This window comes from Syngnathus scovelli, chromosome 2, assembly GCF_024217435.2.
Source record: "Syngnathus scovelli strain Florida chromosome 2, RoL_Ssco_1.2, whole genome shotgun sequence".
In the NCBI taxonomy this organism is placed as follows: domain Eukaryota; kingdom Metazoa; phylum Chordata; class Actinopteri; order Syngnathiformes; family Syngnathidae; genus Syngnathus; species Syngnathus scovelli.
Genome location: NC_090848.1, coordinates 12,511,268 through 12,531,726, shown reverse-complemented (window position 1 = coordinate 12,531,726; position 20,459 = coordinate 12,511,268). Strand labels below are relative to the sequence as shown.

At 41.0% G+C, this 20,459-nt stretch overlaps 2 protein-coding genes across 3 annotated transcripts; one reads left to right on the top strand and one right to left on the bottom strand.

Moving 5' to 3' along the window:
• Positions 1–1,169: 1,169 nt before the first annotated feature.
• On the bottom strand, positions 1,170–9,280 carry syn2a (synapsin IIa). The gene is made up of 11 exons (XM_049752304.2): positions 8,721–9,280; positions 5,164–5,221; positions 4,990–5,081; positions 4,751–4,907; positions 4,594–4,683; positions 4,450–4,512; positions 4,147–4,289; positions 3,991–4,065; positions 3,589–3,691; positions 3,128–3,274; positions 1,170–2,945 (listed from the first exon to the last, which is right to left on the bottom strand). Exons 1-11 carry the CDS (start codon positions 9,059–9,061, stop codon positions 2,811–2,813), a joined length of 1,404 nt encoding a protein of 467 aa, XP_049608261.1. The 5' UTR covers positions 9,062–9,280; the 3' UTR covers positions 1,170–2,810.
• A 1,181-nt stretch (positions 9,281–10,461) lies between these two features.
• On the top strand, positions 10,462–15,355 carry vgll4a (vestigial-like family member 4a). 2 transcript variants are annotated; one of them, XM_049752300.1, is made up of 6 exons: positions 10,462–10,708; positions 10,999–11,150; positions 11,597–11,762; positions 11,947–12,172; positions 12,319–12,427; positions 13,140–15,355. In XM_049752300.1, exons 2-6 carry the CDS (start codon positions 11,069–11,071, stop codon positions 13,349–13,351), a joined length of 795 nt encoding a protein of 264 aa, XP_049608257.1. In that variant the 5' UTR covers positions 10,462–10,708; positions 10,999–11,068; the 3' UTR covers positions 13,352–15,355. The 2 variants fall into 2 exon arrangements, with proteins under 2 accessions (XP_049608257.1, XP_049608256.1); XM_049752299.1 differs by having other exon boundaries at positions 10,463–10,631.
• The last annotated feature ends 5,104 nt before the right edge of the window (positions 15,356–20,459 follow it).

Below are 20,459 nucleotides of genomic sequence, written 5' to 3'. Positions count from 1 at the left end.
TCAGATTTTGACATTTTCTTTTTTTTTTTTTTTTTTTTGCCTTGCACATCTTCTCAGGGTGCTGACCACCTCTCCTAAAATTAACATCCTAAAACAAACAAAACAGAAAATATATTTTTATCCCATATATTAAATTATTAAAAAATACAATCTCATTTCTGAATAAAACAAAAACTGAAAAAAAAATACACAGGCCATTATTTTCAGACGTTATGTAACCACAGTGACAGTTCTTTTGTGTGGCAGCTATACCAGCAGATGGCAGCAATTTTCTCTCTTCATCCCCAGAGTCTGAAATTGTTATTCTTTTCTAAACCACCGTAAGTGCATGCTGACAACCATCCATCCGGTCTTTGGCCAGTGGGCGGTTTAACTACACCTGCTAGGGGAGAACCCCGCACAGGAAAGTTGGAGCCCAGAATCAAACCCATCACCACCACTGTGCCGCCCTGCATGCTGCAATTCTAATTAATGATCAGACCCATTAAAAGCATTAATTGCAGCTTCGACAGTGGCAGGCAGATGGTCCATGAGCTCTAGGCTATAAATTCAACTCCTCATATGCTGTGTAAAGACACTATTGGGCCCCATTAGTGAGTGCAGTTTACGAAGGTTTAAATGGTTTCTTGTGTCATAAACATTGAGAAGTGGTCACCCAGAGGATTCCAAGATGAGAAAAATGAACGCATCTATTGATTTAGAAATGACCATATAGGATCATAAATGCATTACCAGGGCATGCTGATCATAATGTTTCTTACTTTTGCTTTATTGACAGTAGCCATCAACCTAGCCATCTATCATATCACAAATTATCAAAAGTAGTATTCTGTTGTTAGATACAGTTTAGCACTATATTCCTTAATGGTGCATTTAAGGTATCATCAGGGAAGTAGTGTGGGTGTTAAAAAAAATGTAATAGGTGTATAGGTTGTGAATTCAGCAATGCACACCAATATGGATCATGCATAATTTAAATGTAGCCACCAACCAAATCTCTGATATTTTATATTTTCATATGACACCGTATTTTTGTAAAAGTTGACTATCGCAGTTATTCTCGTGATTGACTGGCCTCCTGTTTTTATTGCCCTTTTTTCGCAAAGTCAGCTGGGACCAGCTCCAGCTCACCTGCAACCATAAAAGCAAGTGATGAAAAAAAGGATCAATTTACATTGTCTTCAGTGCAAAGGAAGCTTTATTGCCATTGACAAAGGGGACTAAGCGTTATGAATCTTTCCACAGTATATTGTATTCCAGTCTAGGTTTTAAACAGTCTAATAGCAATTCATCCGCTATGACCATTCATATCTACAGTCTGACAGGTCTGAATAGATTTTATCTGAACATTCAGCCCAAAATAAGCATGTCCACTTTCATCAATCAGACTCTTGGTATTATAGTGTCTGCTCCCTTCGAAATCAATGTCATGGCATATTTCCTAGTAAACAGTACGACACATCCATAAAGCCTCAGGCATGGCTTGTACAAGGATACACTCACAGATATACTTGATACAACTTGGAAAACAAGAGCGCACAGAATTATTTTTATCATAGTAGTTTACTGTGCAAATCTTTGTACAGATGATTCGGTTGCTATTTCAGTTGTATCACCATTTAGCTTGGGCCACAGGACAAGAAACGAAAATATTTTAGATGACTAGAATTATTGGAATCAGTTGCATGGAGGGGCTGATTTCAAATGAAATATGTAATAATGATAATAAAAATATTGCACTTTCCATTCACACGCAGGAGGCGTGTGAGAAAACTGAGGAGGAACAAGTCGAAGCTGATGCTCAGAGCACTTGCACTGTTGTCATGGCAACACCATTACAGACAGTGCATGGTCACCGAGGGACATTTTGTGGTAGATTTTACTTTGGACATATTCCAAGAGGATGTAGATAGAGAACACTTATTTAACAGTTTTATTTCCTTGGCCTGTGATTGATCGCATGTCAAATTATTATCTTGAGAAAGTGTATTACCTAACTGGGTTGAATAAATAATACAGTAACGCAAATAATTGTATCTTTGGTTCAAAATCATACGAATATATTTAAAGTGTATGTGCACTGAAACCTGCACATCTTCCTTCATAATATCTAACATTTTCTATTTTAATTACACTTTGTATTTGCACTAAATAATCTCTTCATTCTGTCACTGTGACAGATTAAAAAAAATAGCGTGTGTGTGTGTGTGTGCTGTATATAACAGTAGTGTGTTAATGCATGTTTGGTCGTGAGCATGTACGTGTTAGCTATGACACATCTGCATGTATTACAGGGAGCACGTCTTAGAACCACTGTTACAAGAACATCCCTCTTGGGTATCAGTCATGCAAAACAAAAATAAATATCTATCATGTATGAAAATAATACCCAAAGCCATACACACCCAAGTACTGCATACATATTTAAGAACAAATTTTCCACAGTTTGAACACTACTAAAATATACACAGCCAAGTATAAAGCAGAAAAGATTCAAACCAAAGGCTCACAGCTGGTCAAACAAGTAGCACAGAGCGGCACTCAACTCATTGTAGGCACAATCAGCAGCTCCAAAGAAAATCCACAGCTACCGAAACACAGGTGACCGATACAAGCACACAAACGGACAAGAAGACAGTACATTAGGACTCTGCATAGAGTTAAAAACACCTTCCGGGGTGTCACTCGGCTGCAACGAGCTGAGCGCCCCGGTCCCCCAGTTGTGATCCTAGCTATCGGCATCCACACACGCTTGTGTTCTGCTTAAGGTTGAGTTTGAGACCTCCCCGCGCCTCCTCTTTCTGGTTGATTCAGTTAGCCTGGACTGGTTTCGGACCTACAGCCACGCCATTACAGTCGAGGATGTACTGCAGACATCCTTGAGGTGGGCGGCCAGCACCATTCTTCATGGTCTCACCTGTTATTTCCCCTTTCTGGCCTGTACCCTGAAAGGGACACAAAAAAAAAAAAATTCTCATTGCGGGAAATTATAACTCATATTACCTGATATCTGCAAGTTGTATTTTTTCGCTGCAAAACAAACAAAGCAAATATAATTTTCTATACCCAAGTTAAAATTGTATTGGAGTTTGTTGCCTTGACTTTTTTGGTGTGTGAAATTACTTACCTGGGAGGGTTGCACGGTCAAGGGTTTTCGGGGGGCGTTTGCCTCCTTTTCCGCTATCTGGTTCATTTTAGTCAGAACCATGTCCGAAATGAGCTGTCTGTCCTCAGACTGATGCTCCCCGACCAGTGGCATGGATGAGCCCACCACCTACATCATATTGATTTGATACGTCATCAATTCCACTTTGTCCACGTAAAATATCTCACATCGAGGCTGAAATCCTTTTTACTTTCAACACATCAGATATTTCCATTAACGTTCAATTTTACTATAGATATTAGGTCAGCAGTTTCTTTGCCTTGTGGTGATAATAACATACTATCATCTTACATCCTCGGTGGCATGGTGGGTGGGTGATTTGTCTCATTTGTCTTCTACCGCAGCTTCTTTGTAATAATATTCAGAAAGGTGGATTTTGGATTGCTATTCTGAAGACATTCTGTCACTTGTGCGACTCTTACCTCTGTGATGTAATCTTTTCCATCCTTCCCATGAATGGCCTTGACTGCACAAATATCCAGACCTCCAAAAATCTCTGAGCAGGTGTCAACCCACAGCTTGTATCTGAAACGTGTCAAGACATAACTCAAAAGTTCTTTCCAGTATCTACAATGAGAGTTTCTGACTACAATTTATCTTCATTCTATAAAAACACTGGTCAATGGCAAATTTTAATCCAAGATTGCTTCATGTGTTCCTACATGTATTTTTAATGCTGATTTAAAAATGTCTTTAGTTTTTTGTAGCGCATCTGTTTTATTTATTAGATTTGTTGTTGTTGTTATATACAACTTGCTTTCTAGCACATCTGTTTTATTGATTAGATATTTTGTTGTTGTTTTGAATTCTGAATATATACTCACTTGTCAGTCATGGCCACTTGCTCCAGCATTGCTGAGCCAGTGTTGGTCTTCCAGTTGCCTGACATAGACGTTCTCCTGAGGTGTGAAGACCAAAACATGAAAACAATTCTCATCCCATCCATTTAATTTGACCTGTAAGAATGCAATCAAACCTACATATAGGCTTTGTAGTCTGCGCCAATCTTCTGGATTCTGATATCATACTTGGACTCAATGAGAGGCTCGGTGGTGGTGTATGTCTGAGTGAGAGCCACGACACTGGCTATGTCCTGGAACTTACTGTGATTGTCAACCTTTACCTGCAAAACCACACACAAATACCTCTCATGTTATATGTTTACAATGTAAGATACCCTCCAAATAAATAAATAAATAAATAAATAAATAAATAAATAAATAAATAAATAAATAAATAGATTTAACAGTAAGGCAGTGTCTTAAACTGCATGATTGCCAAACCTTTCCAATGCCAGAGTGGGCGTGGCCAATCTTGACAACCACGGGGAAGGATGGCATGCTCACCTATAAGGTAAGAAATGATCATTTGAGGGTTCTGATCAATGGGGAAATAATGGTGAGTATCGGGGTTGCTGGTCGTCTCACCATCTCCTTGTAGTTTGGGTAAAAGGTCTGCTCAATCAGTGGAAACTTATCAGCACCCAGCTTCCTGAATGTGTTGATAAGCTGGGCAAACTAGACACAGAGAAATATGTACAGTATTTTTCACGTCAGAAAAGCACGTCATGATCGAAGGACTTACAGCCCAGGGCTTGTCACACAAATTGTAGATGGACTCCAATGAGTTAATGCTCGGAACACCTCCGTACTGCAGACCGATTATGAGGTTGCGGAAATCTTCATTCTGCGTCATACTGAAGGCATGCTGGCGAATAAGCACAAAGTCTGGCTTGAATGACCTAGAAAATAAGACAGATGGATTATTAGGCAACATGGATAAAATTAGTTCATCGGCACTGCACGTATTTAAATGTACCATACCTGACAACCTTGGTGCCGTTTCTGTAAACCTGCATTGTAACGCTGCATGTCCCATTGGCTTGAGCCATGACGCTGATTTCGCTAAACTCAGCCTGAAAAGTTAATGATTACATAAGCAATTGATTGGCAACATTTTTCTTCATACAGAATTGGTTAAGATGGATACAAACGAACCTGTTCCACTTTGATGTCATAGTCCCCATAAATTTTCTTGCCTCGGAATAACTTGGGCCTGAGTTGAAACAAATGAAAAACTATGTCATAAGTCAGGACATCTTCCATTTGACAACCAAGAATACAACATTGATAATAAAACAGTTTGTTTCAAGCTGCACAAAAGAGAAATGACATGTTTCACATGCAACGTTCCACAAATTAAACCATCACATTTACAACACATTCTTATTAGAGTCAACTCAGGAATAATCGTCTCTCTGCTTTCCTACCATTGTAATTTATTCAGGGGTGAAGTTAGTCATTAGCCACTCTCTGATTAGTTCAAATTACCACTCTCTGACGTGTAAAGACAGTTCCCACAGAGATGAAGAAAAGGTCGAGAAACCAGCCAATTCAAGTATGTTTGTGTTAATAGTAGCGCTAATACAAAATGGAGGCCATCCTGTCCAGTCCACAGACAGACAACCAAAGTAATGGACTTTTTTTCAGGAGGTTTCAAAGACTTTCCAAAGACTCTCTTACCCATAGGATGACTCAGACTTATTTTCTGGGAGTGCTCACTATCTGCTGTCCTGTAGTCTGCTCTTCCTGCTTAATAACTGTGGCTCTGGAGCTGAATAATTCATTCAGGAACTAATTGCAGTGTGGAGATTTGTTTGCTTTGACAAAGAGCAAACAGGAATCATTCTGAGTGGACGAACAACGACTTACAAAAACGTAGAAAACATACACCGGGACAATTCATGGTGAATTCTGTCTGCGTGAAGAACATCACTCTGCGTATTAACATTCACCGCCACAGCCACATCACTGAACGCATTTTCAGTCCAAGGTTTCTCACTCTCTTCATCGTGGCAGGCCTCCAAAAACCATTCAAGTGGTTATCTATCTGATATACTTGTCCACATGCTGCATATGCTCTATTTTCTCCTGCACGGTGCTTAACATGCGCACCAGAGGGGAAGAGAAGAGCACGATTACAGCTGTTTACTTGCATTATTTATTTGTCGGCGGAATCAATATGGCTTTGCTTGACCCGAATCAAACATTAGATCATAAACAAAAGGAACCGGGATGTGTTTTATCGTGTTTTTATGACTACTGCGTTTGATGATCAAGATAAATTATGCAACTAAAGTAAAGTCTGGTTATGTTTAGCTGTTCACTACAGAAATGCTCACAAAAGACTTTGTGGAACCTGATTTGGCTGAATGCTTAAGTTCAGTCGTAGCAGGTCTGGTTTTCCAATGACATACAGCACTGCGCAAGGGTGCCAGCATTACTGAGGACAGAAGCCACTCAGCAAAAGTAATAAAAATAGATTTCATTATCCTAATGCTTTTGCTTGCAGCTAGTATGTATGTACTGCGCTTTTTCCATTTTGCTATTGTACGACTAGAATACCAAGTAGTCACAAAATGAGAAAACTAAGCGTTGATAACAGTTTAGATGATTTTATAAGACTGCCTTTACAGAATGAAAAAAACTAACCCAATCTTATAGAGTAGCTTACTGTGTGCGCCAAACTCTCACAAACTGACCCAACACAGATGTAACCAGGTGACCCGACATGAAGGACTCACAACATGGTGAGCGGCCATTAAAAATAGATGGAACTCTTAGAGAGAGGAGGTCAGTGAGCCGAGTACAAAAATAGCTGATCTCACTGCTGGGGGGGGGGTTTTACAAATAAATAAATAAATAAATAAATAAATAAATAAATAAATAAATAAATAAATAAATAAATAAATAAAACATGAAAATAAGGAGAAAAAAATCAAACAAATAACACTTTAAAGCAGTGGTTCTTAACCTTGTTGGAGCTACCGAACTCCACCAGTTTCATACGCGTGTTTACCGAACCCCTCTTTAGTTAAAAATACAATTCTTGTTTTCAAACTCAAGACATCAATGTTTTTTACTGTTGCACAAAATGAGCCGTGCATGAACATCACCTTGTTCAAAATACAAAACCAATACAATGCATGAACTCAAAACAAATTATATACCTGCAAATCAGTGTGACTTCTGCGGTTGCCTTTGCGAGACCAGTTCAGATATGCGTCATCATGAATTTACACGATAAATCAGATGTGTTCGGACCTCCGCTGCCGAACCCCTGAGACCGATTCACCAAACCCTTGGGTTCGATCGAACCCAGGTTAAGAACCACTGCTTTAAAGTGTCATATTTAAGTCCATTAAACAAGCATAGAGATAGATAGAGAGATGCATGGGGGGGACATGAAAGTCCTACTACAACATCCAAAATTTCAATGATGGCAAGAGTTAACATTAGTTTGAATGTGAATGGTTAACTCTGAATGCAACCACATTCAACTTATAAGAATGTGGTGTCCCCACATTCTTCTCCCCATTCTTCATTTCAATTGTTTAATTTTTGTTCCCCTTTTGGAAAGATAAAACAAAACATTTTTTTTGTGTTTACAAGTTAGAAGTCACATTACAAGTGAAATCGATTTCGAAAATATGAAGCTACTACACTCTTAATACTTCTGGTTAAAAAAATAGGTTAAAAATTGAGCCACTTCCTGGATTGTTTCGCGCAAAACACAAATTAATAATCCAGCAGTTTTAAAGGTGTATTTGTTCAGTTACACCACAAAAATCTGGCATTTAAACAGAGGTGTGTAGACATTGTACAGTGTATGCACTGGATATCGTAGCTACTTCTCGGCTTTCCACTCGATGGCAAAATTGTAGCAAGCTAATGTACAAGGTTGGCCTCTTGCCTGATCTTATTCACATTGATCCAGGTTTATTCAAGATAGATGGTCTGCTCTGCTCACAGAAACATCTCGCCAGTCTAATTGTGGCTGCTACCTTAACCTTTGCAAAGCGTGACGTGGTCTGAATGTCATCTATCTTCAAGGCTTAAATTACTGCAATTGCAAAAACAACAGACTACAAGTTATTGTCATGCTTACATTTTCCCTCTATGTGCCAAGTGATTCGGTATAAAAGAGCAATAAAACAACGTTTGTAAAAGTATGAGCAACTCACTTTAATGTCGAGCATGTAAGAAATGTAAGAAATCAATAGACTGATTAAAATTCCAGAGAGGGACCAGAGATGCTTATGCCTTAATATCGCACTCTTGGTAGTAGATTGGTAAAGAACGACCACGTTAAAGTAGCGCTGCCGTGTAGTGTGTGATTCTCGTATGTTAGTGCAGCGCAGGTCATGTGGTCTGTGTGGAGGGAAACCCCATTGATGAAGAAGGTGGGGGGTAGGGGGATAAGCACTGCAGTATTTTGCCTTGTTGCGAGCATTGATGCAACCTGTGGAGCATCCATTTTAAAAACAGCCGCTGTGAGGAAATGTTTGGAATTAAGAAAATCATCAGAATGGCACAGAGGAAAACAATCTCCTCCGTCTTGATGTCATTGATGGGATGGGATTTGATACGGAATGCATTAGAGCACAAGATCATCAGTAGGCTTCTTCATAAATTTAGACATAATAACTACTTGAAGTGACAGCTGGAGACTCATGATAAAATAACGTCTTAACAGAGAGATACGTTTGTCTCACCACTCTTGCTGCTGTTCGTCGATGACCAGGAGAATCTTGAACTTCTTGGATGTCGTGACTGAGGTTTGCTCCACAAGCCCTGCCGAGGCAGCCGTCTGCTTGACAACGTTAGTGATGGAGCTGAAGAAACCGGCTCCGCTCGATTGAGCCGGCGGGGCTTTTTTCTCAGGAGCCGGGGAAGTGGCTGGAGGCGTGGGTCCGGCTGTGGGGGACTTGGCAAGGGCTGTGGTGGCCGGTGGAGAAGGCTCAGCGGGGTCAGGCCTCTGAAGGTCTGTCATGTAGCCATTGGGCAGGTTGGAGATAAACGTGCTGTCCGAGAGACGCCTTCGCAAATAATTCATGGCTGGAGCCGAAGAAAGTGTTGGCGGGTTGTGGAAAAAGACTCCCTGTTCTTGGTGCACAGCTGACAACGGCTGAGCTGTCGGTGTAAATTCCCAGCGAATGCGCTGCCTTCCTGCTTGCTGGAAAATCCTCAGAGCTCCTACACACTGGGGGTGACGTCACACCCTCCCTCGGCCAATCTCCTCACTCTGCATCCTCCTCAGCCATTGCAAAGGATGCTGAGGCTGTGCCACTCCTCTTCTCCCTCACTTCGTGGTCTGCTTCTTTGCTACCCCTCCCCCACAGTATGCTGCCTATCAGGCATGTTTCTTCTTCTTATTGCTTTTAGTATTTTTTTTACCACAGCTGTAGGAAACTGAAGCTTTTCCAGTGGGAGTGTGCCTGTCTTTAGAGAACACATCTTCTTCACACCTCTTTCGATGTCCTTGCACGTTTGTGTACGTCTCTATAGCTCAGTCATTAAATCTAAAATGGCCGGTCGGACGTGTGGCCACTGCCGAGTGCAGAAGCAGCCCACTGAGACACAAAATGCAGTTAACTATTTCTCCCCAATTGCTTTATTGATCATGCAGGCCGATTGTACGGTATGTTGAAGTACAACATTTCTCTGTGCTGTCTCAGTGCAATTTACATGTGCAAATTCATAAACAGAATTTGTGTAGTTAGAACAAACAGCAAATGACATTATGTTGAAAAGTAAATTATTGTCCCATTTCTTTTTAAATACTGTTATTTTGATTGTTTGTTAATTTTAGTTTTCATATTCATTGCCATACTTTAGTTTATTCTTTATTTCATACCCAGGGAGACTCACAATGTAAACAAGAAACAAGAAATGAAATAATAATAATAATAGTAAATATATAATATTTTAATGGACTTTGATGTAAAATTGCACATTGCACACTCTCAAACAAGTGCACATTTTTATTTAGTTTTTGTTTGTGATTCAGAAGACATTTTCCTCCGAAAGAAACAATAAGCTCTAACTCCTTACAGATCACAGAAGGCTTGATTGAGACGGAGAGAAAAAAAAAATCTATAAAGTTCGAGAAGTGTTCTATAAAGGAGTGCACAGATAATCTATATAAGGAGCATAAGATTTTATTTACACTCACTGGCAAGTTGTGGCAACAAGATTTTCAGTGCATAATGTACTCAAGTCAAGTCAAGTCAAGTTTATTTATATAGCCCTAAATCACAGGCAAGTCTCAAAAAATAGAAAATTATTCTCAAATGTTAAATTATTCTCAAATGTCTCAAATATTCTCAATGTACTGGAATACACTAGTGGAGGTGATCAAAAATGTCTTTGCAAAACTAACAATGCTCATTATAGTTAATTTAACAATGTTTATAGTTTTCGAATTTCCCTATAAAAGCGTAAAGCTGTGGCGTGTCTCGTCCAGTAGGGCGCCACAAGAGCTCTTTGTCCACATACGGAGACAGACGCAAGTTGGGCTATAATCATGTTTTTGTCGTGCTTGGAAAACTAGACGCTTTTGTACAAATTATACTGACGGCCAGCGTTACTGTTGCGGGACACAGTGAACGCACCGCAGCTTAACTGTAAGTCGGCGGGTGTGTTTATTTGGACGGAATAACAAAGACAACGAAAAAGTTGGCGACGAGCTGGCGGCTAGTTGGTGCGCATGCTAAAGTTAGCTAGCAACTTTATCACAAGTAGTAAGACATTCGAGTGCTAACTGTAAAACTATATTTAAAATGTTTGATTCTTATAATGGCAACAAATTGACGACCGGGTTAACAATGTGACAAGTGAAACACTAGCCGATGAATTAGCTTTTAGGCTATCGTTGTTTTGTTGGGCGCCTTTAAAACATGCTAGCTAAAATCCGGAGAAGGCAGACTTTTCATATCCGAAGTGCTTAGAACGTCACCCAAACAACTGATTTCTACAACTTCGATTCTTTAGGAAATACGTTTGTTGTCTTGACCGGTGATGCCTGCTAGCGTCGATGTTAGCAGCCAGCCTGTTCGTGTAAATGCTGTTGCCTAGAATGGACCTGTTGAACTCTCAGTACCTGGACAAGATGAACAACAACATCGGGAGACTGCACTACGGAGGTGACTTTCTCAGCATACATTCGGCAAATAATTTACTTAAATTAGATTCTGATATGCGCAACATAACATGCTGTTAAGAGTACTCATTTAATCATTGCAATATGGGGGTTATCACAGGCATCATGCTTATCTCGATAAGTCTACATCGTATTTCCGTATGACTTTTCCACTGCTCCACAGTGCACTCTTGAGTGTCCCATCAGCGCCCTTACAAGTGTCCTGTCAAACTCATCACAATGATTTATTGTGTCATTTTCATCCAAGGTGTTGCTTGGCATCTGTGTTACTGCCAGATTTGCTAATAATAGGGACAGTTGGGTAATTACATTGCGGGGCACACCTATCCTTTTGTAGACTTAACCAGTTTGCTTGGAGTTCATTAAATGCAGTGTGTGTTTATGCGCCTGCTGTGATATTTTATTCATATTTGATGGTTATTCCAACAGATGAGTCCAGGACACCCTCGCTGCCCTCTGCTATATCAAGCATAAGCGGGCCGCCGCCTCTCTGTCCAAGCAAACGGAAGTATGGTGATGAACAAACAACAAAGGATCCGATGAATTGTGATGATGACCACATGACTAAAATGAGCAGACTTTTTGCAACTCACCTGTAAGTTCCCTTAGTGCAACGATTGAGCTCTCTCCTGCTACCATCATTCATTTGAAATGATTGTTCCGTTAGCTATATGAAACATTGAGATTATTGACACACGGGTCAGCAAGGCTTACTGTAAACTTCAAATATATCTGCTGCAGTTCTGTACTCTGGTTACGTTATTCTTATCGTTATCTAGGGCTCGTCCCTCTGCTGGAGACAACCGCAATGAACACTGGAGCCTGTGCCACAGTCCTGCGGAGCACATCAGCTCTTCCTCCAACGGTCTCCATGGGAACCATCTGTATGCTTCTATTTCTGGCTATGCTGTGGACCAGCCGCTGGCTCTGACCAAAAGCAGCCTTGACAACGCAGTTGGGGGCAGGGAGAGGTCCACTGCCAGTGCAGCTGTTGAGCGGCAGCAGGTACGTACGTGGTCAGCACGTCTTTTTCACTCACAAGAACATGAGCGTCTGTTTTACGGGAGATGTGTGCTTGATTGAGTGAGTCATCCTAAACGAGAACCCAACCTCTTAACTTTGTTTCTCGAACTAAATGTTTTCTTTTTCAGAATCGGCCCTCTGTTATCATCTGTGCTCCTGCAAGTAACCGCAATTGTCAACTCTCTCACTGCCACATGAATGGCTGCTCTCCAAGCTCAACCTCTGATGAGAGAAAGAGTAAGTAAGCTCTTTGTCGTCACTTATTGGAAGTTGTTCTGAGGGTGCTTTCTTGTACTGGGCGCCGACTGTTTTTTTATAATGTTTATATAAGTTTTATTAAGCTCTGTAAATGCAACTTTTGCTGCCTCTTGACCAGGACTCCCTTGTATAAGAGGTTTTTAATCTTAGTGGGACTTTCCTGGTTAAATAAAGGTTGAATAAAAAAAATTCTTTAGCCGCTGCGCAAACTACTTCATTGCATGTAATTTGTAAGTCACGTCATTATAAAATGAGGACCCGCTTTATCTAGTTATATAACTACTTTATCTCAATATAGAAGGCTACAACAAAACAATAAAGTGGCCTTTGTGACAGCCTGAAACTGTCAAATATAATTTAATGGCCGTTTTAAATTTTATCACTAGGTGTCACCCTTGCTTTAGTTATGTAGACTTCCGCTGTTGTGCATGTCTGTTGTCCTTGCCCACTGTCAAAACGACTCCAGCTCCTACAAAAGTCATTTAAAATAAGACCGGTAAAAATTCATTTTCCAGCATTCGATTAGTCAGTCTGTATAAGGAATAAAAGTGCAAACATCAATGGCAAGATTTAAGGCGATTCAGTATCAAAATAATGACATGCCCTGTAAGCTACTATATTGGACGTTTTGGACTGCTTCATGTAATCCCCGAAACTTTGTGGTTTTTAACATGCAATTTTTTTGTTTCAGCTAACACAGTTTGCGATCCCGTGATTGAGGAACACTTCCGCCGTAGCCTGGGGAAAAACTACAAAGCAGAAGAACCTGTGACCAACCCGGCGTCCAACTCCGTCTCAATCACGGGCTCAGTGGATGACCACTTTGCCAAGGCGCTGGGAGACGCCTGGATCCAGATCAAGGCCAAAGGTGGGGGTCACCAGACCCCTGAAGCAGATCCATGAAGAGGTGAGAAAAAAAGGTTCCAATTACTAGTATCAAATCTCTGCAGCCAGGAACAATATAAGACAAGGTTTTTGTCTTCCTGAGTCTAAACTCCAATCCCTTGCCTTACAAATTAAAGTCAAAAGAAATTACTCCAGTGTTAAGTAATTATCAATGGATTGATTTGTTTTGTCTTGCTAATAAGAAAAGCAGAATGAACAAGAAACAATTGTCACCTTTTTTCAGAGCTGTTTGTTTACCTGCCTTTGTAGCCAAAGAAACTTCAACTTGCCTTTCAGCATGCAAGCCGTACATGCTTTTATGGCTAAATGCCTTCAGATTTAAATCCACACCACTTTTGCTTCTGTATTACTTGAAGATACACTCCCTGTCTCGTTTGCAGTGTTACATTTTGAGTGGTTTACGAAACAGTTTGTGATTCGGAACCCAATAGTCCAATTGAGACCCTCCCCCCATCCTACGCCCTTGAACTGGACTCCACTCCACTGTTAAATAAATGTAGTTAATTGTTCTAGGACATAATCTAATCTTAATTGATATCTGTAACTCAAAAGCATGTTTCAAATAGCTGGATTCTATCACAAACCTTGCTCAGAATTTATTTTTTATCTAACAAATACTCACTGCTGGTACAGTTGTACTCTATATTTTTGATGTATCTGTTTCACATTATGGTGGGAGGTGTGCACGTTGGCATCTTCTTGAAAGCGCAGCCTCTGGAAAGGTTGTCTGAATGCCGTTAGCTAGCTAGGCAACGTCGCTTCATTACTCCGTGTAGCCGGATGCTACACCTTCGCATGTGACTGAAAGCTATTAAAAAGGAGCTGCTGTTGGTGTTGACTCTATTTAATCTGGGCATATTGGTTTGTTGAATTTTCTTGGAAAAGCTAATTCTCAATTTATTTGAAGCCCATCTCCAGTTACCAGAAATTAAATTGAAAAGATTTCTTTGAAACTCTGGCGTGAATGACAATTGGTGTGGCCTGTAATTAAAACACAATTTGGCAACAGAGCAGAGGAAATTGTCGCCCCCTACTGTCAGTAACATACTGTTAGATTTTTTTCAGAGACAAAACTGACCAAAACTGAGTCATTGTTTGACTAATGAGTCAAGGTATAGACTTTAAGTTTTTGTTTTAATAGTTTGTTTTTTAAAAAAAAATCATTGTCATTGAAATTGTCGCCCCCTACTGTCAGTAACATACTGTTAGATTTTTTCAGAGACAAAACTGACCAAAACTGAGTCATTGTTTGACTAATGAGTCAAGGTATAGACTTTAAGTTTTTGTTTTAATAGTTTGTTAAAAAAAAAAAAAAAAATCATTTGACAAGATCACAGTAGCTTAATGTTTGTCAACATTCATTGACGGGGGATTATAAATTTTATAGATAAGATTTTATAGATAAAAAAAAATATATCCTGTAATATTCAGATAATCCCCATACATTTGTATTAATCAACGTTTTTGGAGCTGTTACACTCTTGTTTATATTTTACTGTACTCTTACATGACCATCATTGCGCAGAGCGGAATGATCATGTGTATTTTGTTTCTATTGTGTGAGGCATATTCATATGTAGCATGGAAGTTCCCTATTCTCTTACCATGCCTTTCATCTTTTGTATCGCTTGATTACTATCCCCACAGTTTTGAGATGATGAACGTGCAGGGACACATCGTTTTTTTGCATAAAAAGCTCGGCAAAGTGTCAGTCAGATGTCTGCGAGACTAGTTAAGAGTCTAAAATAGGCTGGAGGGGAGGGAAGGGGTTATCACCGATTTGACTTGTTTGACACAAGCAGATTTTTAACTCATATTTGGGGTATCAGCCCATTGTTATTTAATTTCTTTATTTAGACAGACTGTACCCAAGTCCCCGAGTCATGTATCTTCACATAGATGAGGAAATACGATGCATTTGTACACTTGGGTTCATATTTCTCTGGAAGAAAATACCACTGTTTTATAATGATTGTCTTCCAAATAAACACAAAATCTCAACTTTGTGTGCTTTTTGTGTGACTGTTCGGATGACGGTAAAACGTTCACTTGGCATTCAAGGGTGAACTATTTTTGGCCAAAGTGCCTCTGATTGAGAGCAGGCTTTTGCTCTTGATTGTGCCGCAGCAATTTTGCACAAGAAATTATGAACCAAATGCGTTTTTTTGTTTCTTTCTAAACAACACAAACACGAAAAAGTCGTGTTTGTGTTGTTTACAAAGAAACAAAAAAATGCACCAAACTGGCCTGGACAACAATGTTTGTATCATGAATAATTAGTTGCACAACCTTTTGAGGCACTCGCAGCGATAACATGATTACTCTCTAAACGCTTGGCTGCAATCGCTCTTTGGTGTACTTGTTAGAACGATTGCAGCTGTTAAGGAAAAACTTCATCACTCAATTATGAGATTGACTTCACATTTCTTTAAAGTTGTCTTTGCTACCACCAGGTGGCAGTGTCCACCCACTAGCCAAACTTGGCTCAAACAAAGATTTGTGCATCTCTTTTCAGGTGAGATTGCTGTGTCTCCTAGTAACTGGAAAAGATGCACCATTCATAAAGAAATTGTCAAACGAGAAAAGAAATATTTTTTTCCTCTTGTCTCGCTCATCAATTTTTACCTGAACCCCCTCAGGATGGAATCTGCCCCCCACCCCATCTAGTTACAATCTCCCATATTATAATGCATTATGCCTTCCGAAGAAGCCAAGCTACTCTTGTGGCATGATGGCTGAAACATGCACATTTTTCTTTGTGTGCAAAACCAATCACTCACATAGACCTACTCAGACATCAGGTTTCATCAGCCGTGTGACATGAAAAGAGCATCTAACTCAAGATGACTCATCAGGGTCACGGCAATTTCATCTTGGGCTTCTTTCAGTGCATGGCGGCCACCAGGAGCATGACATCTTGATAACCGCTTACAATACAGGAGCAAGCTATTGGGCCGTCGTTTCAATTTGCTCTTCATGGTTTACGTGAATGGCGAGAACCAATGAAGGGGTTTCACCACAGCGCCACTTTACATGTGCTACAGACTTCTAATTAATCCAATTGTACAAATGCAGGATTCTACTACGGTATAAAAACTGCAAATGTCACAAACTGGCTCGCGTATTAGTCTTCACAAATGGTTGATGATTCCGTAATTCCAAATTTGTTGTGCCCGAACGGAATGCACCCCAATCGGCAGCATCCCCGAGCGCTCAACGTCTGGGGAATTTGCATGATTGCCTGTAGATTATTTGAGCATTATCTATTCCCCCCTTCTCGCCGTCTTTCTTCAGTGGCTCTCTGCTGTGATGATGCGCACACATCCTTGGGCTAAAGAATCTAAAATAGATCATACAAGCAACTGGAGTAGATGCACAGGGAGAGGAAGTGGCTCACGGGCAGACTTGAGTCATGCTGGCAAGATCATGCACCCTGATCTGACAGCCTAACACGCCAGATTACAGAGTACGTCATTTTGAAAATGCAGCCCCGGCCTCACAATTGGTCGCAAACGCAAACAACCTCGATGGATTTGCCAACATAGTCCTCTTTAACGTGGAGCGCACCGTAACAGGCAGAAAAATGGACCTGATGAACATCTCGAGCTTAAGACATTGCAGCTCATTCATTGTGTCACGTGGACTGCTGGCAATGGCATAACCTTTGTGGAGGGAAGACAAGATGCGGTCACTGTGGATCACAGTCTCCCGCTGAACACAAACAGACCCTGTCAGGCCATCTCAACATCAGCTTTCAGCGGTGCACCACCACCAACTCACGACTGATCACTCTTTTCCCCTCACATCCTCTTCCCACCTGCTCAGACAGTTCCTCCTTGACCGGGGTCTGCTCGTGGGCCCCCCCGCCCACATGTTTCACGCGTGTGCCGATACATGTCTCCTTTAAGGTGATTGCTGTGCGACTTTGACCTCTATCGTTGTACTCATTTGGACCATTGTTTGGCCATGGGCGCCGCGCACATGTCTGCACAGTATTTCCTATTGATAGTCTTGGCAATGCATCCATTTATTCATAATTGATTGATTTGTTAATGATTGATTTGCAAGCCATCTGGCACGCAAGAACATGCAGCCAATAAGCCCCAGCCGAACTAATCTTTGCGTTTCGTCCATCCATCCGTCCGTCCCCCCATTATGAATAAATATAGGATTTACACAATCAGGATTTTGGAACCAATCAGCCATTTAAAAACATAGTCGACAACCAATCCAATCAGAAGATGGAACAAGCTAATCAATCAATTTAAATGATTAATTTACTGGACAATTAATTGCAGCCTCGCCCACAAAATTTGCATTTTAAAATACATTGGGAAAAATAATTAACCCGTGTGAGGATGAAGCAGTTCGAAATACGGATAGATAATTAAACCTTAAAAATTACCTCACAATGAACCTGACCGCCCCTCCTCCCTAAAAGTTCCTAAATTATTTATTATTGAATATAGGGAGGAAATAACACCCCCACTCTAGAGTGAACGAGATTGTGTTTGCTGTAATGTCATTTATTGGGCCCCTTCATCAAATTTGTGTAGTCTAAATAAAAGCTTTAAAATCAAACCATAATTTTATTCCCATACATAATTTTACAAACGAATCACTACTCTTATTACTCCAAAGTAAGAAGATTATTTTCCGCACGACACGATCCATCTGATGGATCTGGTGGGCCATTGCCCCACTTGCCCCTAATGACGGCGATGCGCATGAACTAAATGTTGCCATCGTCACTCAAGGACATTTCCATGTCTCATTAAGAGGTCCATTAAGGCCGACGTTATGCTCGCTTGACTGAGCTGCTTTAATAAGGAAAGTGACCCAACACCAATTTGAGCAGCAATATTTTCCACTCCCACGTCCAATCTGCTGCCGCCGTCCGTGGTCATATCTCTTCCTCCTTGCCAGTGTTGAACAACCACACACGCTCCATTCCCATTTACCATAGCACCCCCATAACCCACTACAACTCCCCCCCTCTGTGTGTTTGGCAGTCACACAGTCAGCCATGTGTGCGCCCAAGACGTTACATAACGCTCGCTTTCCCGCACTCCAGATCAAAGCGAAGAATCCAGCACAGGATTGCTCCTCGCTGACTTCCTCTTCGCTTCCACCATCCCATTGTTGCATGGCATCCATCCCAGTGGCCTTATAGTAGGCTCCCTTCAAATCTGCTTAGCTTTTGCGCTTCAATTTCGAAATCAAAATGTAACCAACTACGAATGATCACAAGTTGAGTGAAGAAGATTTAAGATGCCGCAAGCGCGCCGATCCTAGACTTGACTTTTTGATGTGCTCGCCGTCATTTATTTGTGTCATCACGTACAAATGAATGTTAACCCGGTCTGGGGAGGAATCGAGCAGGTAGCGGGCGGAGGCTAATTTTAATAAATGAATATCAATTCCTCCCTCTTGAGTAAAGCTACAAAAATATTTCATTAATCTCAACTTTGATATTTTCATCTTTGATGTACTGCCTCTCTTGAAATTGCTATTGAATAACTGATGCAATCATGCCGAAATATATATTTTTCTCACCGCAGGGTTTCCGCTCAGCATTTTTCGCAAGAGAAGGCCAAGAGAGTGCGAGAGAGAGAAAATAGCACTGCTGAAAGCTTTTTTTTTGCAGACAAAAACAAAGGTCTCTATTAAGTGGGAGAAATAGTGACAGAGAGGAGGGAGGAAGAGGATTAAAAAGAGAAGAAGAGTATAAAATGCTGTCAGAGGGGCCGAGCCTGTCTACTGCAGAGTGAGGATTGAAATAATGAGTTTGTGCTGGAGGAAAATGCACCTCCAATGTCAAATGCACAGTGGAGGGACCAAAGGGTACAAATGACAAAATAAAAAAAAATGTTCAAGCCTCTGTTGTGTGCAAATATACAATAGCTTAGGGACAAAGAAAAAAAACATTACTGCTCTGCTATTATTTAAGTTGTCTAGTATGACACGTACGGCTAAGCACACACGCCGCCGTCTTGGTCTGTCAAAGCCTCCTCAGAGGGGAGATGTTTTTTGATTCACTTGAATAAGCAGAACTACTATCTCTGTTCAACCCTCACTGACTGGCATCGCTTCGCTGGTCCAAAGTGGCTGCGGTATCAGTTGGGCACAGTTTGGGTCAGAGCAGGTTAACCCCAAGGAAAAAGCAGCTCATTGCAGTAGTGCACAACCAAACTGTGGCTGCAGCATCAGATTAATTGTTGGGGGCAGGGGAGTTCAGAGTCGTCCGAGTAGGTTTTGCCTCTCATACCGTTATCACACCTGACAGTGTCTGGTTTGGGATCCAGTGATGCATGCGGCATACGCAAGCGGCTGGTCATCTGTGAGGCAGAGTGATAGGGTGTGATGTGTCACACGCTATGTTAGCCGCCCCCCTTTCTTGTTACACTGCCCTTGGATGTGTTTGGCAGTTCGCAGGAACTTTCAGCACACAGATTTGTCTTCCTGCAAAAGAAATGGGACGTGAACTCAAGCAAATAACACGAGCTTTCCTTTCAAATTAAATAGAAGAAAACCATGAGAAACTTTGCAAGTAATTGTTAAGTGAATTTATTTCTGCTTTTGAAATGTCACGGCTGTGTTCACTCCCACAATGACGCAAACGCCCCTTTCTTTTGTATGCACAGGAAAAAAGCAAGTGTGATTGTCCATTTCAATTTGTGTTTACTCCATTTTGACCCTCACTACCTCTTAAGCTTGCAATGCGCATCCCGTTTGGGTGCCTTCCCCTGTAAACTCCAGGAAGGGGGGCCGTCCGTGTCTGTTGCGGCCTTGATCACTTATTAGTGAACACGGCTCCCAAACTTCGCTGACCGATCAGAATAGAAAGCATGTGCCACATCATAGCTGTGATTCACGGCTGCCCGGAGTCCGAGTCTCCCCCGGGGGCCTTCAGACCTCTTAATCATCATATGCCTGTGTGTGCGCCGTTCAAGGAAGAGAGTAAGCCAGACACAGTAATGAATGAGCTTGTTTGTGCTTCTCTAAAAGCGTATGCGCCATGTGTCAGGCTGCATGAATGACATCTTATTAGAGTATCAGAACCGTTTTTGAGCACAGAACTACCGTATTAATGTGTTGCGGTTTT